The sequence below is a fragment of the Diplotaxodon limnothrissa genome, linkage group LG7 (assembly GCF_057381915.1).
Source record: "Diplotaxodon limnothrissa isolate DT_005_m linkage group LG7, D_limnothrissa_male_GT1.1, whole genome shotgun sequence".
Taxonomy (NCBI): Eukaryota; Metazoa; Chordata; class Actinopteri; order Cichliformes; family Cichlidae; genus Diplotaxodon; species Diplotaxodon limnothrissa.
In genome coordinates, this window is record NC_140602.1 from 31,259,775 (window position 1) to 31,280,763 (window position 20,989).

General features: G+C 41.5%; 2 protein-coding genes across 3 annotated transcripts in view; both read left to right on the plus strand.

The window, feature by feature from the left end:
• The first annotated feature begins 854 nt into the window (after positions 1-854).
• On the plus strand, positions 855-12,676 carry zer1 (zyg-11 related, cell cycle regulator). The gene is made up of 16 exons (XM_085357904.1): positions 855-972; positions 2,761-2,977; positions 3,064-3,214; positions 5,220-5,674; positions 6,702-6,875; positions 6,969-7,083; positions 7,208-7,354; positions 7,450-7,623; positions 7,991-8,206; positions 8,786-8,827; positions 9,459-9,578; positions 10,181-10,296; positions 10,409-10,597; positions 10,694-10,791; positions 11,387-11,489; positions 12,007-12,676. Exons 2-16 carry the CDS (start codon positions 2,811-2,813, stop codon positions 12,092-12,094), a joined length of 2,355 nt encoding a protein of 784 aa, XP_085214030.1. The 5' UTR covers positions 855-972; positions 2,761-2,810; the 3' UTR covers positions 12,095-12,676.
• Positions 12,677-18,908: 6,232 nt separating this feature from the next.
• The window catches only part of sh3glb2b (SH3-domain GRB2-like endophilin B2b), a 59,001-nt gene continuing 56,920 nt past the window's right edge, over positions 18,909-20,989 (plus strand). For both annotated transcript variants that reach the window (XM_085357905.1, XM_085357907.1), the window contains exon 1: positions 18,909-19,047. In XM_085357905.1, the coding sequence (XP_085214031.1) occupies positions 18,985-19,047 (63 nt within the window). In that variant the 5' untranslated portion in view covers positions 18,909-18,984. The remainder of the gene's footprint in view (positions 19,048-20,989) is intronic.

Below are 20,989 nucleotides of genomic sequence, written 5' to 3' on the forward strand. Positions count from 1 at the left end.
ATACTCAATCTTTTACCATGGTTCCTGCTTTTTTTTTTTTTTTTTTTTTTAAGAAGAAGCTTTTTTGTAGTGTTCTTCTTATTATATAATTGCACTACAGCATCCTCTAATTACCCAAAACCTTTGCGCTATTCTTTTGCAACAATCTCAGTCTTGCTTTTAATCCTCCTGTAGGAAGGAAGGGAAATTAATTATTTAACTGAGTAATACCTCTACTTTCTCTCTTTTTTCATTTTTTTCCTATTTAATAGCATTTGTTCGTAGTTCTGATTTTTGTTTCTTAAACATGTGGCAGTTTAGGTCTTCCACATACAAAGGTAAGTCAGTTTTTCTCATTTTTGTGGAAATGACAAATAAAATTTAAAACAAGGTTTTGTTTTGTTTTTGTTTTTTAAAAATTCATCAGATTTCGTCCTCCATACAAGGGAATATAGATACATTTACCTTTTTTCCTGTATGTTTTTAATATCTTGGTGGGTCTAATTTTGATTTTTGATCCAGTACTCAAAAGAACTGCTGGGATGACCAAGATGGCTGCTGAGAGGCAAGAAAATAAAGGACTAATCTGCGAACGATCTTGGGTTTAACAGAATTTAAATAGGTGTCCACGTCAAATAGTATGTGTGACTATAAACATCTTTTTACTTGTGGCGATTTACGTAAACTTTACAGGTTAATAATGAACCGTTATTGGTATTGTTTAATGTATTACTTTGTTGGATATCCATATTTATAGGAGTATTTCTGCAGATTTGGAATCAGCCTCACTCCACTGGCGGAAGTTCACCTGGCTGCTGGATGCCACCGACCTCGGAGAAGAAAAAGACGACGAAGAAGAAGAGTTGTAGAAGTAGCAGGAGGCGGAGCCTGTTTGTTGACATCGGGTGAAATCGAAAATCAGATGAGTGAAGGCTGCTGATAATTATCAGTTTGTCGCTACTACCGGAACGCGAAGCCTTGGCGAGAGCTAAGGTAGGACCCCAGCGGGGGAACCTGGCACTCAGATGCCGCTGCCCTGCGCTCGGATCCCGGCTTCACACACGCACAGCTCTGCGCTAGCTCCTCCGGCTAAGTCTGCTAGCGTCGTAGCACAGGGGGAAAGTCATCGTTAGCTTTGAGCTAATGCAGACGCTGAAATCCACTGCTGACCCGAGTTATAACTAAACTCTGAATAACAAGTGCTCATCCACGGTGTTTGAGCCTGTTGAGACTCTCTCATGACTGTTGTGTGTTTTCTCGCAGCGTTAATGATGTTAAAAGGAATTATTTTGCAGTGTAGGTAGCTAGCTAAGCTAGCTTGCTAACTTGGTAACAGTCAGAATTCATTGCTGTGTGAGTGTTTGGCTAACTCAACAGAAAAAAAAACAGTGAAAGCTGGACCTCTGGCTTCAGTCCAACAGGAGCAGTGATCACCTTTTGGTATTAACACGAAAAATGTGTTTATAGAAAATGTTAGGAGGTACAGAGCAGTTAGAAGTAAAATGCTAACATGTATGCAAAGATGCAAATAAGTGTAAACACGCTGTGTGACAGCAGTTAGGCCCTTTAACAGAAACATGTTCATTTAACTGACAGGACAAAAACTCAGCGAGTTTGTAGGCAGACAGCTCACTTCAGCTCCCAACTTATGCCACAGAAAAGTTTTGCATTTAAAGTATTTTATCAACTTGCAGAATTAAGTGTTTGAACCTTTAGTGGAGTTTACAAAAAATAATTTGGTTATATATTCAGTTTCAGGCAGCAGTTAATGCTAAGTGGCAGGTATTATCTTATTTTAACATTTGTAATAGCAGTGATCAGAGCAGTCACAATGTGAGGTTATGGTGGTAAAAAAAATCGTGATGTTAATGTAAAAAGTACAGAAAATTTGTGTGTGTTTGGGGGGGATAATAGCAGTTTCACGATCAAAGTACTTCTGTTTATTGTGATTTTCACCAATTAAACTCAAAATAAAAGTGTCAGCATCTATAAAAATATGATTATAACTGTTTAAATAATTATTGTGTCATGAATGGGACAGGGACCGAGTTTTGAGTGGAGTTAACTTTCAGCGTTGGTCGAGGTCTGCAGGCGCAGTCTGCTTGTCTATTTGATAAGAAATAAGAAATGTTTTTGCATATGCACATAGCTCTGATGATAATCATTTCACCACAAGAGGAAGGCTTAAAAGGTTGCAAGCACACCACTCGAATTGCTCTAAAAATAACATAGGGCTTCTAGAATAAACAATGTTATTACCTGTAAAACCGTATAGTTACCTGATATATCAAATATAGTACCAAGGTTGCTAACGCATAGAAGCGCTTTGGCCTTCCGCCTAAAGAAAGTCACCAATTTTCTTAATCAAATGGCCAAAATTAACAGGAAAATGCTCATGTGATCCCCCTCATTCATTGTCTAAATTACTTGTGGGCCAGTTGTTTTTCTGAGCAGTGTAAAAACCCTGACCGTAACATAAAAATGCTAAATTTACTTGCTAAATATACCTAATTTTCCGAGTAAAGTGTATGTGGTGGGATCATTATGGTCATACTTTGGAAGGAAGTAGTTCTTCTATTGCCTGAATATTTATGGGTTGAAATAGCCCAGAAATCTCCAGTGAATTTATTTGCACGAGCGATCCGAGGCTAAACTGATCTGTCTCTTACAGCTGTTCCTGAGTAAATTTGGGTGCTGTTTAGTTGGGTTTAAAGGCTTAGAAAAGGGAACTATTTTTTTTCTTGTTTCATTAGAAATGCTTCACTCGTTTTATTCTCACAGGTCCCCTGCACTGCCCCGTCTTGATCTGAGCCAGAGAAGAAGAGGCGAACATGGCAGCCAAAGCAGGAGACAACCCCGACAGCCTCATGACTCTGGCGACTGTCTTCTGCCTGAGGAACCTGAAGAAGACGATGTGCTACCAGGGCTTCAGGAACAAGCTGTGCCTGCGCTCAGACATCTTCCTCCCCAGTGAGATCTGCGACAAGCTGGTCAACACGTGAGTAACAGTCTAAAGGGTTCAGCCTGTCATGTCAGTAGCCATGGACTTTTAATTGCTTTTTGTTGTTGTTGTTTTTTTTACAGATACATGGAACTGGTCCACACAGACAGTAACTTTGAACCAGAGGAGAGCTTCTTCCAGCTCTTCTCAGATCCCCGGAGCACCAGACTGACCCGGGTGCAGCTCAGAGAGGACTTTGTCCGTGACAGAGACCTGGAAGCCATCAAAAAACAGGTGGGAGGCAACAAGGTGGTAAGAGTAACCACACCAGTTTAAGCTTTTGGCAGGAGATATGACCATCGAAACCCACCAAAAATTAAGAAAATTTGTTTTTGTTCAGCCAGTGCTGCTTCTAATTTCTGGTTGGTACTTATTCTAAAAAATAAAATCTCTGTTTTGAGATAAACTATCCATAAAGTATCAGAAATCATGGAAGAAAAACTGCATTGAAGGTGGATGGTGTAGCTGACAGAGCATGTGACGGAGTCTATCCAGTCTTTTAAATTACGTCTTAAAACTTATTTTTTTACTTTGGCTTTTGATTCTGTCTAGTTGGCTGTTTTAGCTTGTTGCGTTGTTACCTATTGTTTGTTGTCCTCTTATTGTTTGTTTTAACTGTCTCATGTTTTTATTGACTGTGAAGCACTATGGTCAAAACTGTTGTTTTAATATGTGCTATATAAATACATTTTGATTTGATTAACATTTAAACACTGGATAGTTTAAAATGCTTGAGTTTAAGGCAGCTGAGCTTCCGGTGGGTTCTTGAAGATGTCTCGCCTGTGATCCAAAAGGTTTCTTCAGTTCTAAAAGTTGATGGGGAGTCTCAGGCATTACACCTGCAGTGTGTTTCTCACAAAACTGAACAAATCAGATTTAAATAAAATTATAAGTGACAAGGGAATTCTCCTAAAATGTCTCTAAGCAGAAAATAACTGTATAATTTAGATAAGATGAAGTTATATAAACTGTATTTATCCATAAATTCCTGCGTTACAGCAGCAAAACATTAAGCACAACCTTGGGCACTGAGATAGACGAGCTTGAGGGAGCACAGTGAGCAGAGTTTCATGTGTCCCATGGAGACGTGGCTGCTCGTTCCCCTCCTGGATCACAGTGTTACTGTGTGTGGATTCTGGACTGTTTGTCCTAAATAGTGATAACACTACAAATAAAAGACTAACAACAGCAAAAACTATTTACAGCTCCCACTGTAGTGTTGTATGCTCTGATGTGAACTGCCCTGGTTTTAAAAACAAGTCAGTGTATAAATCTGTTTGTTACTTGACCTTTGACCTCAGTAGAGACTTTCCTGATGAGTTTATGATCTCAGACTCTAATGGGACCATAATTCAGAAAAGTAGAGTGAAAAAGGGCATCAAGGCAGGGAGGATTTAGGGTGGGGCTAACTTGTGATTGGTAGGTTGCTATTGTGTGATCACACAGTGTCCCTGTGTTTCAGATCTGCCATGAGGTTTCACCCACAGGTTATTAATAAACTAAAAAGCTGGGGGAAAAAATGCCGAACATGCAGCTATAAAATCAGGATTCCCCATGTCTCTCATTCTGTTGTTGGACAGACTCCAGCTTTACCTTCTTGACTGTAGTTGGTGGTGGGTCACTTTAAGGAGAACCTGCAGCAGGTGGAGAAGTGGTCTATGTGCTTCTAATCTAAACAAACCGAGGCTGCAGAGCGAGCACTAGCAGCTGCAGTCCAAGATGGAGGAGCTGGAGTCTATCTGACTGCTGGATGACATCCTCTCTGAGGATTTATATTGAGGACTGGCACAGCAGCAACGTTCCCAGAGAGCCAGCCAGTGGAGACACGAAGTGCTAGAGCTGACAGCAACTGAATTTTCAAAATAGGACTGAGGGAAATGTTTGCTAGTAAATTAAGTGTGACTGGCATTGTCCTCACTGGTGGCCCGCACAAATAAAGCCTGTGTGAAGGAAACATGAGCTCAGAACAAGGCTTTGCATGGCAGTAAGCACGATTAGAGTGTAAAGTCAAGTGAATGAATGCCTTGTTTAACAGAACTCTGATGTATTTTTCTGACCTTGTTATCATCAAAAATGCTAATTATTTGAAGTAAATGCACAAAACTGGAGGAAGGAGAGAATTCATGTCTCAAGCCTGGGAAAACCCCGTCTGACAGGAATTTCATGATATAGAGACAGTGAGAAGTTAATGTCAGTGGTTTCTTCTCTTGGCCCCACTAATCACTGCCTTTGTGTGCAGGACCTGATCGAGCTCCACCTCACCTACTGCAACAACCTGTCGTCCCGCAGCTTGAAAGCACTGTCCTGCTTCCGCGACACTTTGGTGTCTCTCTGTCTTTTCGGCTGCAGCAACATCTTCTACAGGAAGTGCGGCGCCCCACTCGCCTGCAACGAGGACACAGACGAGGACGAGGAGGAGAGCCCCTCCTCTCGGCATGCTTTAGAAACAGACTTTAACTTCCAGGGATTCAACCGGCTCAGGCTGCTCAACCTGGGTGGCATGCCGAAAGAGCTGGACCCCGAGACACTGCTCAAACCCCTGAAGTCGCTCACCTCGCTAGATCTGTCCAATGTACAGTTACTGGGGACATCTTTTCTCACCCAGTGGAGGGACAGACTGGCCTCTCTTGTTCTCTACAACGTGGACCTATCCGAGGAGTTGATCAGCACAGTTTTGGAGCTCGTTAATCTCAGGTAAGCTCTGTGGGGTGGGGGATGAGAGGTTAACGTTCATTTAACGCATCAAATAAAAAGTATTAATGTCTGGTTCAAGACTGGGAGGAGACCTAAATCCACAGAAGGGTCAAAGAGGGCAACCAGTGTGAAAATCAGTGCCAAATCAAAAATTCAGATCTATCTGCTGTGGTCATCTCTTGTAGGTAAAAGGAGACCTTTCATCAGACACTGAAGTTTCCATAAACTAATCATGGGCATGAATGATGGGGAATCTTGGGCTTTTAATGATATCTTTAAACTGTTCTGTGAAATGACTGTACCGCATACATCTGTAAGGGCTGTAAAAAAAGCCAAACAAACAAACAAGAACTGAGTGCACAAGTTTGATTTTATTTTGGATTTTCTCTAATCCACACAGGGTTAAAAGATATATCTCCACTAATATTTAAATGTCCCTTAGCAAATTGCTGAGGAGTCCTTAGCAACCAGATGCTTTGGTAGCCATCAACAAGCTTCCCTGATAATTCTGGCTGGATATTTGATCACATTTAAATTGTTTGGTGTCCTGGCACGAACTCTGGCATTTAAGCAGGAAGGGAATTCCAGAAGCTTAATGTTTGCCTGCTTTATTTATTCTAAGACCAGTTTTGATGTGTTTGGGATCACTGTCCTGTTGGAACATCAAACTATGTCTAAGTTTAAGCCATCTAGATGCTGAGTTAAAGTTGATGAATTTGGAGGTAGTCGGTTTTCATTGTAGCAGTACCACTGGCAGCAAAACAGCCGTGCAGCATCATGTTACCACTGCTGTGCTTCACACCTGATGCAGTGTTCTTAGATTTTAAAGCGTCATCTTTATTTGTCAAAACAGACTCCCTGTCATTTTGGCTAAATGGTGACATCATCCTGAGCCAAGAGAAGGAAAAAAAACTGTGATAAACTGAGAGCAGTTTGCATGTTGTCATTTTAGTACATGTGTAGCTCCCCTTGTATGCCCACTGATCACTTGAAAAATAGTCACTGATGACACTCCCTCCTTCTTCAGGCACCTCGACATCTCCCAGGAGAGCAGGCGGATCTCAAAGTTTAAGATGACCAAGAAAATCCTGACGGCCATCGTCCAGCGTCTGGTACACCTGATGTCCCTGGACATCTCGGGTCACATCATGCTAGACAACTGCACAGTTCCACACTTTGAAGAAGCGATGGGGCGTCCGAGGTGGGTAACGATGAGCTGAGGCTGGAATCTCCCTTTATTGACCCTCAGATGATAAATGAGGTTCTTAACAAGCTGTGTTTTTCTCTCCATTAGCACTGAACCGTGCAAGAGCAGCATCTACCCTTTCCAGGAGCTGAAGAGGGCCCTGCAGTTTCTGGGCTTGTACGATACCACCCTCTGTAATGTGACGCACATCCCTGCCTATAAGGTACCTGAACCTGGGTTTCTTTCAGCTGATCACACCAGGCTGAACTGCAGATTAATACAATCTATAGCGCTTTATTCAAGGTTTGTTTTGTTGGTTAAATCTTTGTGTTTCTGGACTTTTTCAGGTGACTGGATCAAAGAATGAAGACCAGGTCCTGAACGCTATTGAGGCTTACACAGAGTTTCGCCCTGAGCTCGCCCACAGAGCCATCAATCAGCTGTTTGACATCGCCAGGATACAACATTGCAGCCAGCTGCTCCGCGCTCTGCAGGTAGGACTTAAAGTTCTCCTTCAATTACTTCCTGTGATCATCTCTCCTGACTGCTTCTCATTCCTCCCCTGAAACCTTTGTTTCCTTGTTTGCAGCTTGTCATCGCAGCACTGAAGTGCCATAAATACGATAAGAGCATCCAGGTGACGGGCAGCGCTGCTCTTTTCTACCTGACCAACACCGAGTACCGCAGCGATCAGAGTGTGCGGTTACGGCGGGAGGTCATTCAGGTGGTGCTGAATGGGATGGAGCACTACCAGGAGGTCACTGTAAGTCTGATATCATCCCCATGAACCAGCTGCTGCATAAATAAGCTGAGCAGAGTGTTATGGTCAGTGGCCACACTAACAGAATTAAAGCAGAAGGGCAGATTTTGTGTTATGTGAAGCTCTAAAACCTTCAGTTGCGTTTTTATTGTAGGACTGAAGTATGTATAAAACGGCGTCTTCAGAACTGGGGGCAGGATTGGGAGATCAGAAAGGGCTCAGAAATTGTTCAGGTCCACTATTTGATAGGAAACCTTGACTATGCATCTTAGCCTTCAGTTGATTATTAACAAAGGCCATCATATATTTAGAATCACGCTCTTCGATTACATTTGATTTGTGAATCTGTGAGTTCCTGTTTCCTCACCAGGTCCAGAGGAACTGCTGCCTGACTCTGTGCAACTTCAGCATCCCAGAGGAGCTCGAGTTCCAGTACAGCCGCGTCAACCAGCTGCTGCTGAAGATCCTGGAGCCGGCCCGGCAGGATGAGTCCATCCAGAGAATCGCCGTGCACCTCTGCAATGCTTTGGTCTGCCAGGTGGACAACCACCATAAGGAGGCTGTGGGCAAGATGGGATTTGTGAGGGTAAAGAAACCTTGGAAAGTCTTGGATAAATTTCCTCCTTAGTGTAGAAGTCGGTGATCCGCTTCAGATCTCAGGCCTGTTACTTATTGCCAGTCAAGGTCAGCAGCAGGAGTTCCTATTATCTAACAAGCTTATTTTTGGTGTGGCAGGAAACCAGAGCACCCAGAGGAAAGCTGTGTGAACACACTGAGAGCATGTGATGACAGCAGTGCAGATATTTCAGATCCAATCTCAGCGCTTTAGCCATGTTTGGAAAAAGAACGTGCTCTGTAATTTGAATTTTATACCAACATGCCATCGCACTCACTATGGGCTAACATGCTAAAATTGTACTACATCTATGGTGTGATATATGGCTGCAGCAGCATTATTTAGTCTGATTTACGATAACTTAAAGCAAACGTTATAGTAAAAGTAGCCTTCAGGAGTCTGTTGCTGGTGTCCTACCTTCAAAGTGGATTCAGGATTGTTTCTCTGTAGCAAAGCTGCATTTTCTCATGTTTGTGTTGCATTTTGACTGAAATCAGCTGCTGATTATACAGGTGATAAATTCATTCCTGACTCTTTTCTCATTCTCAGACAATGCTGAATTTAATTCAGAAGAAGTTACAGGACAGAATGGTGAGTTTAAGTGCTTTACAGATTTATATGTGGCTTTTAGAAACTGAAAGAGTGCTCACAAAGGCCGATGCACTCTCTCTCACTAATAGCGCCCCGTTTAATCATCTTTTCACGGCCTACAGGCTAGTGACACTGGCTCATTTTAGAGAAATATTCATGCTTATTTTTAATACTACTGTATACATCAAAATGAGCCCTGCTTTACTATTAAAACCATGATTACTAAACTCAGCTCAGTAATCATGTGACTAAATTGATATGCCAGAGTGTTTGTAGCATTTTATGTCTTGAATGTAGTATACTCTCCCTCTTAGTGAAACAAATGTGGAGGTGTTTAATTTTGAAAATTCCCAGACATTTATAATGACTGAGAAGGTGTTACAGTGTTACAGCGTCTCTTCCTTTGTCTGTGCTCCACCAAATCTCCTGAAGCCCAGTTTTTGTTTTTTTTTTATTTATTCTTGGTGAGAAGCAGGCAAACAAGCAGCACTGAAAACATAACACTTCCACCTGCTGGAAGCAGGAAACAGATCCTCATCATCGTTTAAATGAAAACTAACCTTTATTCAGTTATACTTTATTTTGTTTTGTTGTTTAAAGCAGATGTTTTGTGTTTGCGTGTGTGTCTCAGTGTGACCAGGTGATGGAGTTTTCCTGGAGCGCCCTGTGGAACATCACAGACGAGACGCCCGACAACTGTCAGATGTTCCTGAACTGTCGGGGCATGAGCCTGTTCCTGGAGTGTCTGCAGGTGAGTCCAGGCTGCACCCATCTGTGTCTATGGTGATGAAGATGAGCCAGGCTGCTCGTTATTCTTCAGAACTGATATAGAAACTGAACTGATATAGGAAGTTGCTCGATTCACAAGAAATGACTCGAGAACAACGATCGCTTTTGTTATTAAAGCCAAAACCATGAAAGGAACTGTTAGGAGTATAAAATAAAGTGCAGCCGTCCTTTTACTACTCGTGTATAGCTCGTGTCCACACACTGTTAAGGTGATGATAAGTGTAATAATTGAAAAATACTAAAATAAATATTTCTGTCAAAATTAATTTTGTGTCAGAGGAAACAGTTTAAAAAAAAAAGTTCACCATTATCCTTAAACTTAGTGTGTACCTTTATTTTGCTGTTATGTTCCTTTCAAAGAGTCGTTACATTTTTGCTTTTTATGGGTTTTTTTTTTTCTGCTGTAAGTTTGGTCTGAAATTTGTCTTCACCTGTAAACACTGAGTGGATTTGAGGGGATACAATTATCACTTAACTATACAGTTCTGCAATCGTCATGGAGAATTTCGCTGTGCCATCATTTCTAAATGTTTTCATCTCATGTTGTATGATTTCTGTCTGCAGGAGTTTCCAGACAAGCAGGAGCTTCATCGCAATATGTTGGGTCTTCTGGGAAACGTGGCTGAGGTCAAAGCTCTGAGGCCACAGCTGCTCACCCCACAGTTCATCACAGTGTTCAGGTACCAGAGGCAGAAACACCTGGACTGAGACTCTGTTGGTGGTTACTATTGGTCCGCACAGTCTCTCCACTCAGCCTCTTCATGTCCTCTTCTCCGTCTGTTTTCTTTGCAGTAACCTGCTGGACAGTAAGGCCGATGGGATTGAGGTGTCGTACAACGCCTGTGGAGTGCTGTCGCACATCATGTTTGACGGGCCTGAGGTTTGGAAGATGGAGGAGCCGCGGAGAGACATGGTGATGGAGAAGATGTGGGAAGCCATCCAGAGCTGGGACGTCAGCTCGCGGCGCAACATCAACTACAGGTGATCGATTACCGTTTCCCCTCTACAGTGAACTTCCACAGCTGCTGGTGGCTTGTCCTGTCTGAATGTATTAACAAAGCGACGGTCCTCTCTCAGGTCATTCGAGCCGATCCTCCGACTGCTGCCTCAGAGCATCTCTCCTGTCAGTCAGCACTGGGCCACATGGGCTCTTTACAACCTGGTGTCAGTTTACCGTGAGTATCAAGAGGCTTTGAGAGCGCAGCGTGTGTCGTTTACCCCTAAAGCTGTCCTGAAGGGTTTATATGTCACCTGACATATGTGAAACATTGGGGGTGTCCAAATTCATGGGCTGCATCCTCCTAAGTAAATCGGTTTGGCTGAGATTAAAGTTATAGTTTTCACACAGCTGAATAAACATCAAACAGAAGTGTGAGATGATCGAGAATTTGCATCAGTGTCCTGTTATATTTTGGGTAGAAAGGAGTAGACGGCCGAGTTTATTAAACTCCTCCGACACAGCAATGACGCAAATCAGAAGGCTAGACCGTCCAATTTCACAGCCGCGCACTTCCGGCCTACCCGACCTCCTGAGGACCCGGCCCACGTAGACCGCAAAGGCCGGGTCCTCAGGAGGATGCAGCCCATGAATTTGGACATGGCTATTATCTTTACTTGTTTACTTGTCTCCAAACTGCTTTGTTTTTTTTGTTTTTTTTTTATTTAATTTTTTTTATTTTCTTTACCTGCTTCTTTTGGGCCTAATGTTCTATCCAGTCCACTCTCTGGGAATCTCACACTTGTTCCATTTGCATTTTTCCTACTCTGCAGCAAGCAAGTATTGTCCTCTGCTGATAAAAGAAGGAGGAATGACTCTTCTGGAGAAAGTTCTGGAGCTGGAGAGTTCACATCCGGACACAAAGGACATGGCCCGGTGAGACTGACGGCTCTGAACAAACTGTAGGATGATGTGGTAACTGAGTCAGAGGCTGGGCAGCAGTCAGAAAGCCTCATTTTCCTGCTTTTAGAAGCCCTCTGTTGCATTCAGCAGAGAGGATGATAAGAGTTGTTGGGGCTGATCACCGAGTGTTTGAGGCTGAATCACATATTTCTGTATTTTTTTTCTTACAAACACAGCAGGTCAGATATCACAAGCCCTTTTTTTAAAACATGTATCAGGTGACATTTTTCTACTGTTAGGTGCTTTAATGCCATTACCTTAATAGATGGTAATTCAATTTTTTAAAAATGGGATCTTTCCTGAGTCAAACTAACGCTAGCTGAGAAATAAAGCCCACCAGTCACGACCAGCTCCCAGCACAGCAAAGAAACTAACGCTGATGTGGCTTCACAGATGATTTCCATGGAAATAAAATAGATATATATAATATTTTTACGAATTAAGAACGTCTTGGTCAAAATTCCAACCTGTGACTGTTGTCTTCTTGCAGAAAAGTAATGGAGCACTGTGAAAACTTCAAAGAAGACCCGATGGAAACAAATCCCGGACAGGATGCAAACTTTGGACAGAGAGGGTGACGCCAAGGGAGCCGAAATTCCCAGTAAATATCCAGAAAACCAACCTGAGGCCCCTCCCACCATCATCACCACAAGGGTCAATTGTGTGCATTATTCTTATAATTCTTCTTTTGTAGAGTTAGAACAGTGTCTCTGACCCTCCTCACAGCAGTTTGATATTTGACACATAGAACTTAAGACGTGGTGCATGGTATTTTGTCGTGAGGGTGTTTACATCTGCTGCACATCTCTTCTGTTGGGGGCAGGTTTGTGGGGTTGGGTGACTGTTATTTCTCAGTGTGAGTGTGAGTGTGTTTGCGTGTCAAAGGTTTAAACCAGAACAAAACAGCCGTAGTGATGCTCGGTTCTCAGCGGACGGCAGCGCCAGCCGCCCCCAGCTCGCTGTCGGTAACCGAACAAAAAAAAAAAAAAAGGCCGCGTGGCGAGTCGGAGGCCTCAGCTCACACTCGCTCGTGCTAGCGAAGGCCGCGGAGCCGTGGGACACATGTACAGTGAATATTAGCCATTAAGTGTGCGGGCTGCAGACCTCGCGGCTCTGTGATGGACTTCTTTGTTTATATATGTAAATATTATGTGTGGGTCTCATCCTTTTACTGTGTGTATGTTTTATAATACAACTGTAAACACTCATGACTTTACGCTGTATTTAAATCTCTTTAGGTCTGGCTGATTGCAGTCAGTGCTAAGAAACTATACACAGAATCATTCATAGCAGTCCTGTAAACTCTTTAAAGGACCATTCACATGTAATTCAGCCCCCCGTCTTAAAGGTACTCAAACTGCAGATTCCAGCTTTTAAAATGAGTTTAAAGTTAACTCAAGGTAACAACAGACTGTAAAGAAACAGCAGTTCTGACATTATGTCCAACGCGTCTGTGTGCTGAGCTACAGAGATATCAGCTGAGGTTTTAATGGGGACAGGCTGTACTGTTGTGCAATACTTTGAACCAAAAAGTGCAGTCGGCCAGTGTAGCATCCTTTTTTTCTAACATTATAAAGCCTACATTCTTTCTAGTGACCAGCAGGGGGCAGCTTCTTGGGTTGGGGGGAAAAGGCTTCTGGTTGTATAGAAGTCAAACTTGAGTTGATATCTCTGCAGGTCCATACGTAACAACGTAGTAATTTCTTCTCATTCTGTTGGTGTTTGTGATTTTTGTTTAGGTTTTAAACTCTTTTTAAACAAAGACTTACAACAAAAAAGTACCTTTAACCAGTCTGGTAACTCTTACTGGAAGCAGCGGTGAGCTTTAAACTAAGAGGGAGGTGAAATTAATCAAAGCAAATACACTTCATGGACAAATGTATGTGGACATTAAGGCTTCTGGATACAAAGTGATAAAGCCTCTATACAAACAAAGAGCTACTGATGACAGACAGTAAGAATTGATCCCTGCACAGGCTCTGGGTGAATTGACTTGGACATATACTGTATATCAAAAGATTCACATAGCCTTTTGGGCAGACATGTGTTACTTCTAATGTCCAGCAGGGGGTGACTCCTGTGAAGTCAGATTATAGAAGTCTAATGGAAAAAAGACCCAGACATGCAGACCTCGATTCTCATGCTTTGTTTTACAGCACTAAACATGGACTGTCAAATGCCAGACCTCAGTGGTGTCACATTCAGCGGTTCTACATGATGAGAATCTCCATCAGTGTCAGTACAGCTCTACTCAACTCAGTAAAATATTCAGCAATTTTCATTTCATTATTAACAGAGTTGAGTCTTCTGGAAGCCCAACACTAAATTAAATGAAACAACAATAATCCAGTACAGCTGGACACCTAAACACCTGGAAACGCAGGCTAATGGAAAGCCTTTGGAGTTCCTCTACAGGTCTACTCACGTGTCCACATACTTGGCCTTTACTAGAGCTTTGATGCTTCGTACTGCTCTCTCTGTGGTGTTAAAAGCCCAGAACCCTCTGAACTCCCTGGTGCTTCCAGTGGTCCAGATGATACTAAAAGAGAGGAGGTTGGAAGATAAACGGTTATCCTTTGAGGACACCTGACGGCCCATCATGTTTATTGGTCGTTCAGCTTGCTGCTAAAATAACTCCTTCACTTAAATCAAACAGTTTTATTTTGAAAAGCTAAGGGGAGGAAAATAAAACTGCGTGTTCACTTGTATGTTCAAAACTGGTGATGGGATCTTTAAAAAAAGACAAAAAGAAAATCACATCTGACTTGTTTCAAATTAAGGTTTAGTCATCCAGAAGGAAGGGAGGTTAAGTTTCATGTTTAATCCCCACCCCTGCTGACCAGGTTACGGTTAAACTTAACACTTTAACACATTTAAACACATTAACAACAACCAGACTCTTAATTTCTCCTCTCTGTTTGCTGTAGTGTCCCTGAAGATGCCCTGTGGAGGTCCCATGGTCAATTTGTTTGTTTCACAATAAACATTCAAAAGCTGAATATCTTGAACACCTGAATCAGAAATCCAGGAAAAGTGTTCTTTCTTAGCTCAACAGCACCCCTAGTGGTGGAAAAAAGAAAGGAAAAACCTCCACAGGGCACCTTGAAGATGTCTTTGAGTTTAAAAAGTTCCTTCACTGGCATTTTTCGTCTTGTAGCTTTAAAGATGACTTCAGGAATTTCCTCTTTTAAACGGTATTCTTAATTTATTAAGTAACTAAAACTTTACTTTATTAAAAAAATTTAAAAAAAATATGTCAATCTCAATTCCGAAAAGTTGCTTTTAGCTTAGTAGGTGGAAACTTCCAAATGCAGATAATTCTAAAGAATTTTAGTGTTTACAGATTTAATGTAATTATTTATTTCTAAACTGCAGTTTCAGGTTGTTGTAGTTTTTTGTTTGTTTGTTTTTTTAAAATTACATTAATCACCATTAGCAGAACCAACCAAGTAAGACCAACAGCTTTGGCAACGTCACAAACCACCTGGTTACATCTGGCTGTTTGATTTTAGTGTGAACAGGACAGTTGGCATTCGTTTCCTTTTTTCCTGCTCGATTGGTGCTGCTCCTCTAGCACAAAGTTGTGAATAAATCCTTCGGTATCTTCTGTCACATCAGTTCTGCTCCTCCTCGCACTCGCCTCTGATGTGTGTGTTTTTTGTTGTTGTTTTTTTGGGGGGGGGTTCTGAGGAAAAACTTTGAACCTTCAAAAATATCTGTTAAACTGCCAGAACTACAAACAGTACAGGATGGAGGACTGTGGCTCTTTAATCGAAAATAAATAAATAAATAGGTTCTAAATCTATAATTTTCTATCATAAACTAACCAGTTTAATGTCAGAGGATATTACAGGTTTTTTTTTAATTATTTTCTCTCCTTTAGTCTTTAAATCAAGTTTTTAAAGCAAAATTGGTTCCTACCTCAGTTTAACATTGGTCAGTGTGACTTTAATAACCTGAAGCTATATATAATATAGTCCATAATTTATTTGTTCATTTCCAAAAATGTAAAATTTTGAAAGGAAAATTTCAAAGGTTTTTACAACCGTAATCTCTGTTTCATAATGTTTCTTGCAAATTTAAGACATTTCTGAGGTTTTTATTGGACATTTGAGTTTTATAACCTCAACAAATACTTCAGTGCTTTCTTAGAAGTGTACTGAGAGACTTTGTTTTTAACCATCAAAGAATATTAGTTTTTCCATCTCAAATTTAGAAATTCAAACTTTATGACCTAAATACATATTAGTTTATTTTCTTTTAATTTAAATTTGATTTTATTGTATCAAAAGAATTTTTTTTACTAATTTATATTAAAGTTTTGTCCTTCCTGTGATTTTTATATTTTCACAGAATATCAATGTAGTTTTTTTGGTTTGCAAATAAACAGCAAACCTAGGAAACAATATTAGATTTTCATTTCTTTTTCTTTTTTTGACTTTTTGTCTCAGAGATCAGTCGTATCCAGTGAATTAACAGCTTTAATCTCACAGCATTTTTGATATTTTTACAAGTTTGATTTCAATAAAATTGCAGTTTTTCTCACATTTTTTTTTCAACCATCTCAGAAATGTTTGTTTTCCTTAACATTAAAATCTATAATTTCATAATACCTCAGAATATAAGAGTAGTCCTTACAGATTATGCCTCTCGTTTTAAGAATATTACAGTTTGTTCCCACAACGTTGCGACTTTAGCTTCAGACTTTTCCTCTGAGGATAATCGCCCTTCCTCGGCTCCTCTTTTTAAACCTTATGTAATGCCCCCAAACACTTATTTATTCTTTGAATGCAGTTTTACGTCAGTGATTCATTAATTCTCAGAATTGATTTGATGCCACTTTAATAAATTGCCTGCGCGGGGCTGGAGGAACAGGAATTAAGTACTGTCTTCACTTCATGGGGTGAAAGCGGCGCTGATGCTGTTAACAGGATTTAGTTGGAGTGCAGTTTGATTCACCAGGCTTCTGACGCTGGGCTTCCCTCCCAGATGACGCCAGTGAAGGAACACATCACCAGCTGTCCTGTTTCCTGTGGTTTAACGTTACAGTCCTCATGCTCATGAGCGGTGCCTGACTGATGGATTTAAGCTACTTCATATCAGCCGCGTCGGTTTTCCAACCAAACGCGCTTCCTGGTTCTCGTGTACAGTTTTTCTTTGTGTGATTTCAGGGATCAGATTGGTGCAGGTCTCTGTTGCTTTCTCACGGTCACCATTATGATCATGATGATTCAGTGTGTGTGGAAGTTGAATATGAGGAGGACTTGATGCATGATCAAAGCTCTTTAGAGTCGCACAGATCTTCTTTCTCAGTCGCCTGTTCTGTTCATTGAATGTCTCCATTTATGCTTTCTGGACACAACATTATTCTTTGGGTTTAACTGTTCTTTATTTATGAAGATGTATGTACTGATAATAATAATAAAAAAAAAACACAGAGAGAGAGAACTGCTGTGTGGCAAAGCCTTTCAGATTTCATCCACTAGGTTTCCTGTTTGTCCACACTCTGTTCTCAATTTGTTTTGTAACTGCTGATAAGTTTAGTCCAAACTGAAGTGAAGAACTTTGGATCCAGACAGTTTGGAGTTCCACGTTTTCCTGATCACAGTAGTTCCAGGACATCGGTGTAAAAATATGACAAAGCAATAAAGATGGAGTGGTTTAAAAAATAATGTGTTTTTTTTTTCTTTGCTTGTTTGTTTGTTTGTTTTAAATCCTCAAACATTTAGACCAGCGGTCCTCAACCTTTTTTGCGCCACAGACCCTTTTATGTCTGACAATATTTTCACGGACTGGTCTTTAAGGTGTCACGGATAAATACAACAAAATAAAAAAATAAATAAAAAAAGGATTTCTTCATAACACACGGGAAAAGAGCCAGGGAAACAGAGTTAACGATAAAACCCCTTAAAACCATGAATTTCATACCCGGTACCAAACGCCTCACGGACTGGTGGTTGGGGACCACTGATTTAGAACAGTCCAAATTCGAGGGCCTTTCCTCATGTAGATAACAAACTGCAATTCAGTAATAGGGGCATTTTGTCTGCCCAAGAAAAAGAAGCTTGCCTTATATGTGACATTAGCAACTCCTTACAAATCTATTATAACAAATAAATTTTTTATTAAAAAATAAATAAATCAGCATTAAATCATCTTTATCAGAGGACTGAAATTCAAACAAACAAAAATATTTTACACAGTCAAAAACTGCTGTGATTGTACCACCTTCAAATACAGTAATGTAAAGTTCGTCTGTCTGTACCTTAAGATTTAAATAATGATCATTGGCTAAAACTTGCTGTATTCCTGATGCAGCCCTCCCCATTTCTCCAGGCCTGGGATCCAGTGCTAAGAGTATATGTGCACACTTCTTAAGTATTTACCTTTTGCAAGTTAAAAAACTCTGCATTTTATATGTATTTGATCTCAATCTGAAATATACAGGCAGACATTTCAGTCTTCACCTGCTTTCAACTAAATCAGTGGTTTCCAAACTCTTTTTGCTAGGCCCCCCTTTGTTTTACAAGAAAAATGTTCTCACTGTAACTTTACTGTATAAAGAGCTAACATCTCCAAAATGTCAGGAGTAGTTCTGACATTCTAAAAATCAAGAATGTGGGATACTGTTTGTCCGTGATTTAAACAGCCCAGCATGTGCACCCAATGAAGGGGAAACCAATGCTGCAGGGGAGACCAAAGGGAAGACATGCTTCACCATATTTTCTAGTCTTTGGCTTGGAATGAAGTTGGTTTGGAAACATAATCAGCTATGCTTAATCTCCTGCTTTGCGTTTTTGTAGGCGCCCCGTGCTAGCAGTGTCCAAGCGTTTTGTCCCCCCCCCCCTCCCTTTCATACCGTGCCCCCCCTGCCATGGCTCTGCCCCCCCCCCCCCCCCCCTAGGGGGCGGGCCCCACACTGTGGCAAGGTCTGAACTAAATGATATATCCGTAAACATATTTATTTGGATACTTTAACATGGGGACCAGCTCACTGTTAAGAGCCACTAGTGGACACTAGAGGGACTGCAGGTTTTGGTGTTTTGTCTGCAGCCACCCCATCAAAAAACCGTAGAAACGCCCCTGAATGATGGATGTGACTGGAGAAGACATGAAAAGCAGACAGGTCCGCTTTGAATGCGTTTTTTAATGCAGATTTGTGATATTTCCGCAGTGCTTTTGTACTCAGCTGCCGGTAAAGGTGTCAGGGGAGGTCATGTGGAGATTCAGTACCGCTGCAGGGGAACCGGAGGAGTCGTGACTTGCAGCCCGGTGCGGTGTCTCTTTAAGCGCAGGGCGGTGAGCAGATTTCCGATCGTGCACGAAGCGGATTACAGTCCCTGACATCAGTCCTCCTCATCCTCCTCCTCTTCCTCCTGTTCCTGCTGCTCAGCTGATCCGGAGGATTCCCTCTGCGGGGACACTCAGCACAGCCCCGCCTGTATGCTCGCCTCCGCTCGCCTCCATCATGGACTTCAACGTGAAAAAACTGGCTTCTGATGCGGGGGTCTTCTTCACCCGGGCAGTGCAGGTAAGACCGGACCTCCCTCCAACTGCAGGCGGTGATGTGTGGACCGATTTACTGCTAGGCTCTCACTGCATCCCGTTGGGCCTGGAGCTCGATGAAAGCAGCTGAAGCCTTGCGTTTTCTTCGTGAGGTCTGTGGGTATAACGGAGTGTATTTGTGTGGCGTGTTTTCCATGCAGACCGAGCAGCCCGCTGCGTGTAAGCCGATAAAGGTTTGTCTAGCCTCGATCCATTATTGATGGCTGTGATCGGGTGCATCACCCATGTGACTCCAGCAGACTCTGTCCTGCTCCCCTCCAACTCCCCAACATAGAGATTCATTCATTTATCTGGCTCACCAGCAGTAAACAGCATTAAATCCTTCACTCTCGAGAACTTGTACACCAAACCTCATTCGAAAAATTGGAAATTCATTGATAAAGTCTGTGCTACGAGTCAGGTAATGAGCAGAACAATACTGGATCTTTAGGCTTCAGTAAGAAATTCGGCAGCCATATGATACACTTTTTATTAAAAGCTTAAAAAGGTCTCCCATCTCACTCAACAAAGAAAGAGAAGACATCAAAACTGTATTTAAAACGTTATAATCAGGATACATTGAATTGTTACAGTAAGAAGCAAATATAAGATTAAAGTAAAAAAAAAAAAATGAGGGCACTTCAAAGAGTCAAGTTTTTAAGCCCTGTTTCAAACTAACTCACCATATTTTCAGGATGTTTGTTCCACAGCTGGAGAGCATGAAAACTGAAAGCTACTTCACTTTGTTTAGTTCCCATTTGTCGCAAGTAAATTCACATGCATCTATACCCAAGTTCATTTAGTGCTGCGTAGACTAAGAGCTGGGTTCTTGGGATCCCCTTTGGGCATTAGTGGGTGAGTTGCAGTTGTCTGTCACCTGTAAAGACAATAGTCTACAGTGCAGGAGGTCAAACTGACTTTCATTAAAGGCTGAAGTCGGTTTGGGATCACATCAAGGGCCACATAAAAACAGGGTCTTCTGTATAATATTGTTGAACATTGTGGATAGAATTTAATCTGCATAAAAGCCTCAATGACGCAACAAAAATTCAACAAGTTGCCTCATTGTTTCTGAGCAAGTCGAGCACAACAGCTGCTTATTTTCACTGTTTCTGTTAAAATCCTGAACATGGATCCACGTCACACCAACTCTGCAGTTAGAGCTGGATGTTGTCCATGAGCTTAAAAACTTGTGGTCTGACCAATGCATGAACAATGCATGAATGCATTTTTTCTGGGGGGGGGGTTTCTAGTCAGAAATCATTGAATTTATTGCTAAGTTATTATGCTGTTAAAGATTTCTTTATTTGAAGAGTGACACTTCATCCTATCCAGACAGAGGCTCTTCTGACTTCACCAAACATGAATGTTCACAGTATAATTCAAAGATTAAAATAATGTATTTTAAATCATTTAAGAATAATATTAATCAATAAAAGGAGAAAAGTCCAGTGAAGCATATTAACTGGTTTATTCTGCACACTGCTGCTCCTATTGGAAAAAATGAACCCATGAATGCAACAAGGTCAGACTGCTTTCCTGGAGGTTGTCCAAGTGCATTGTGGGAAAACACAGGAAACCAATGAAGGCAGGAAGCGGGATAAAAAACAAACAAAAAACAGCTCTGCACAACACCAGAAAACCATTAACTGTTTCTGTATTTTACATGTCTACACGTGTCATATATGACTCACGGACTGGGAGTGAAAGGGTTCCTGCACACTGACTTGAAAAGTCTGACCAACCATTAGTGAGACACTAAGAGAGAGAGGGAGAGAAAGAGACTCAGTCGTTGTTCTGTGTCTCTTTGTGGTTGGTGCTGCCAGGGCCGGCCCGTGGCATAGGCCGTATAGGCAAATGCTAAGGGCGCCGTCCATCAGGGGGCGCCACGCCAGTGCCACAAATGTTGAGAAAAAAAAAAAAAGTTG

Coding starts and splice junctions, on each gene's coding strand:
- zer1 (XM_085357904.1), top strand. CDS start 2,811: ATGGCAGCCAAAGCAGGAGACAACCCCGACAGCCTCATGACTCTGGCG. Junction 5,675..6,701: donor TTGGAGCTCGTTAATCTCAG/GTAAGCTCTGTG, acceptor CTCCTTCTTCAG/GCACCTCGACATCTCCCAGG. Junction 7,084..7,207: donor CGCACATCCCTGCCTATAAG/GTACCTGAACCT, acceptor GGACTTTTTCAG/GTGACTGGATCAAAGAATGA.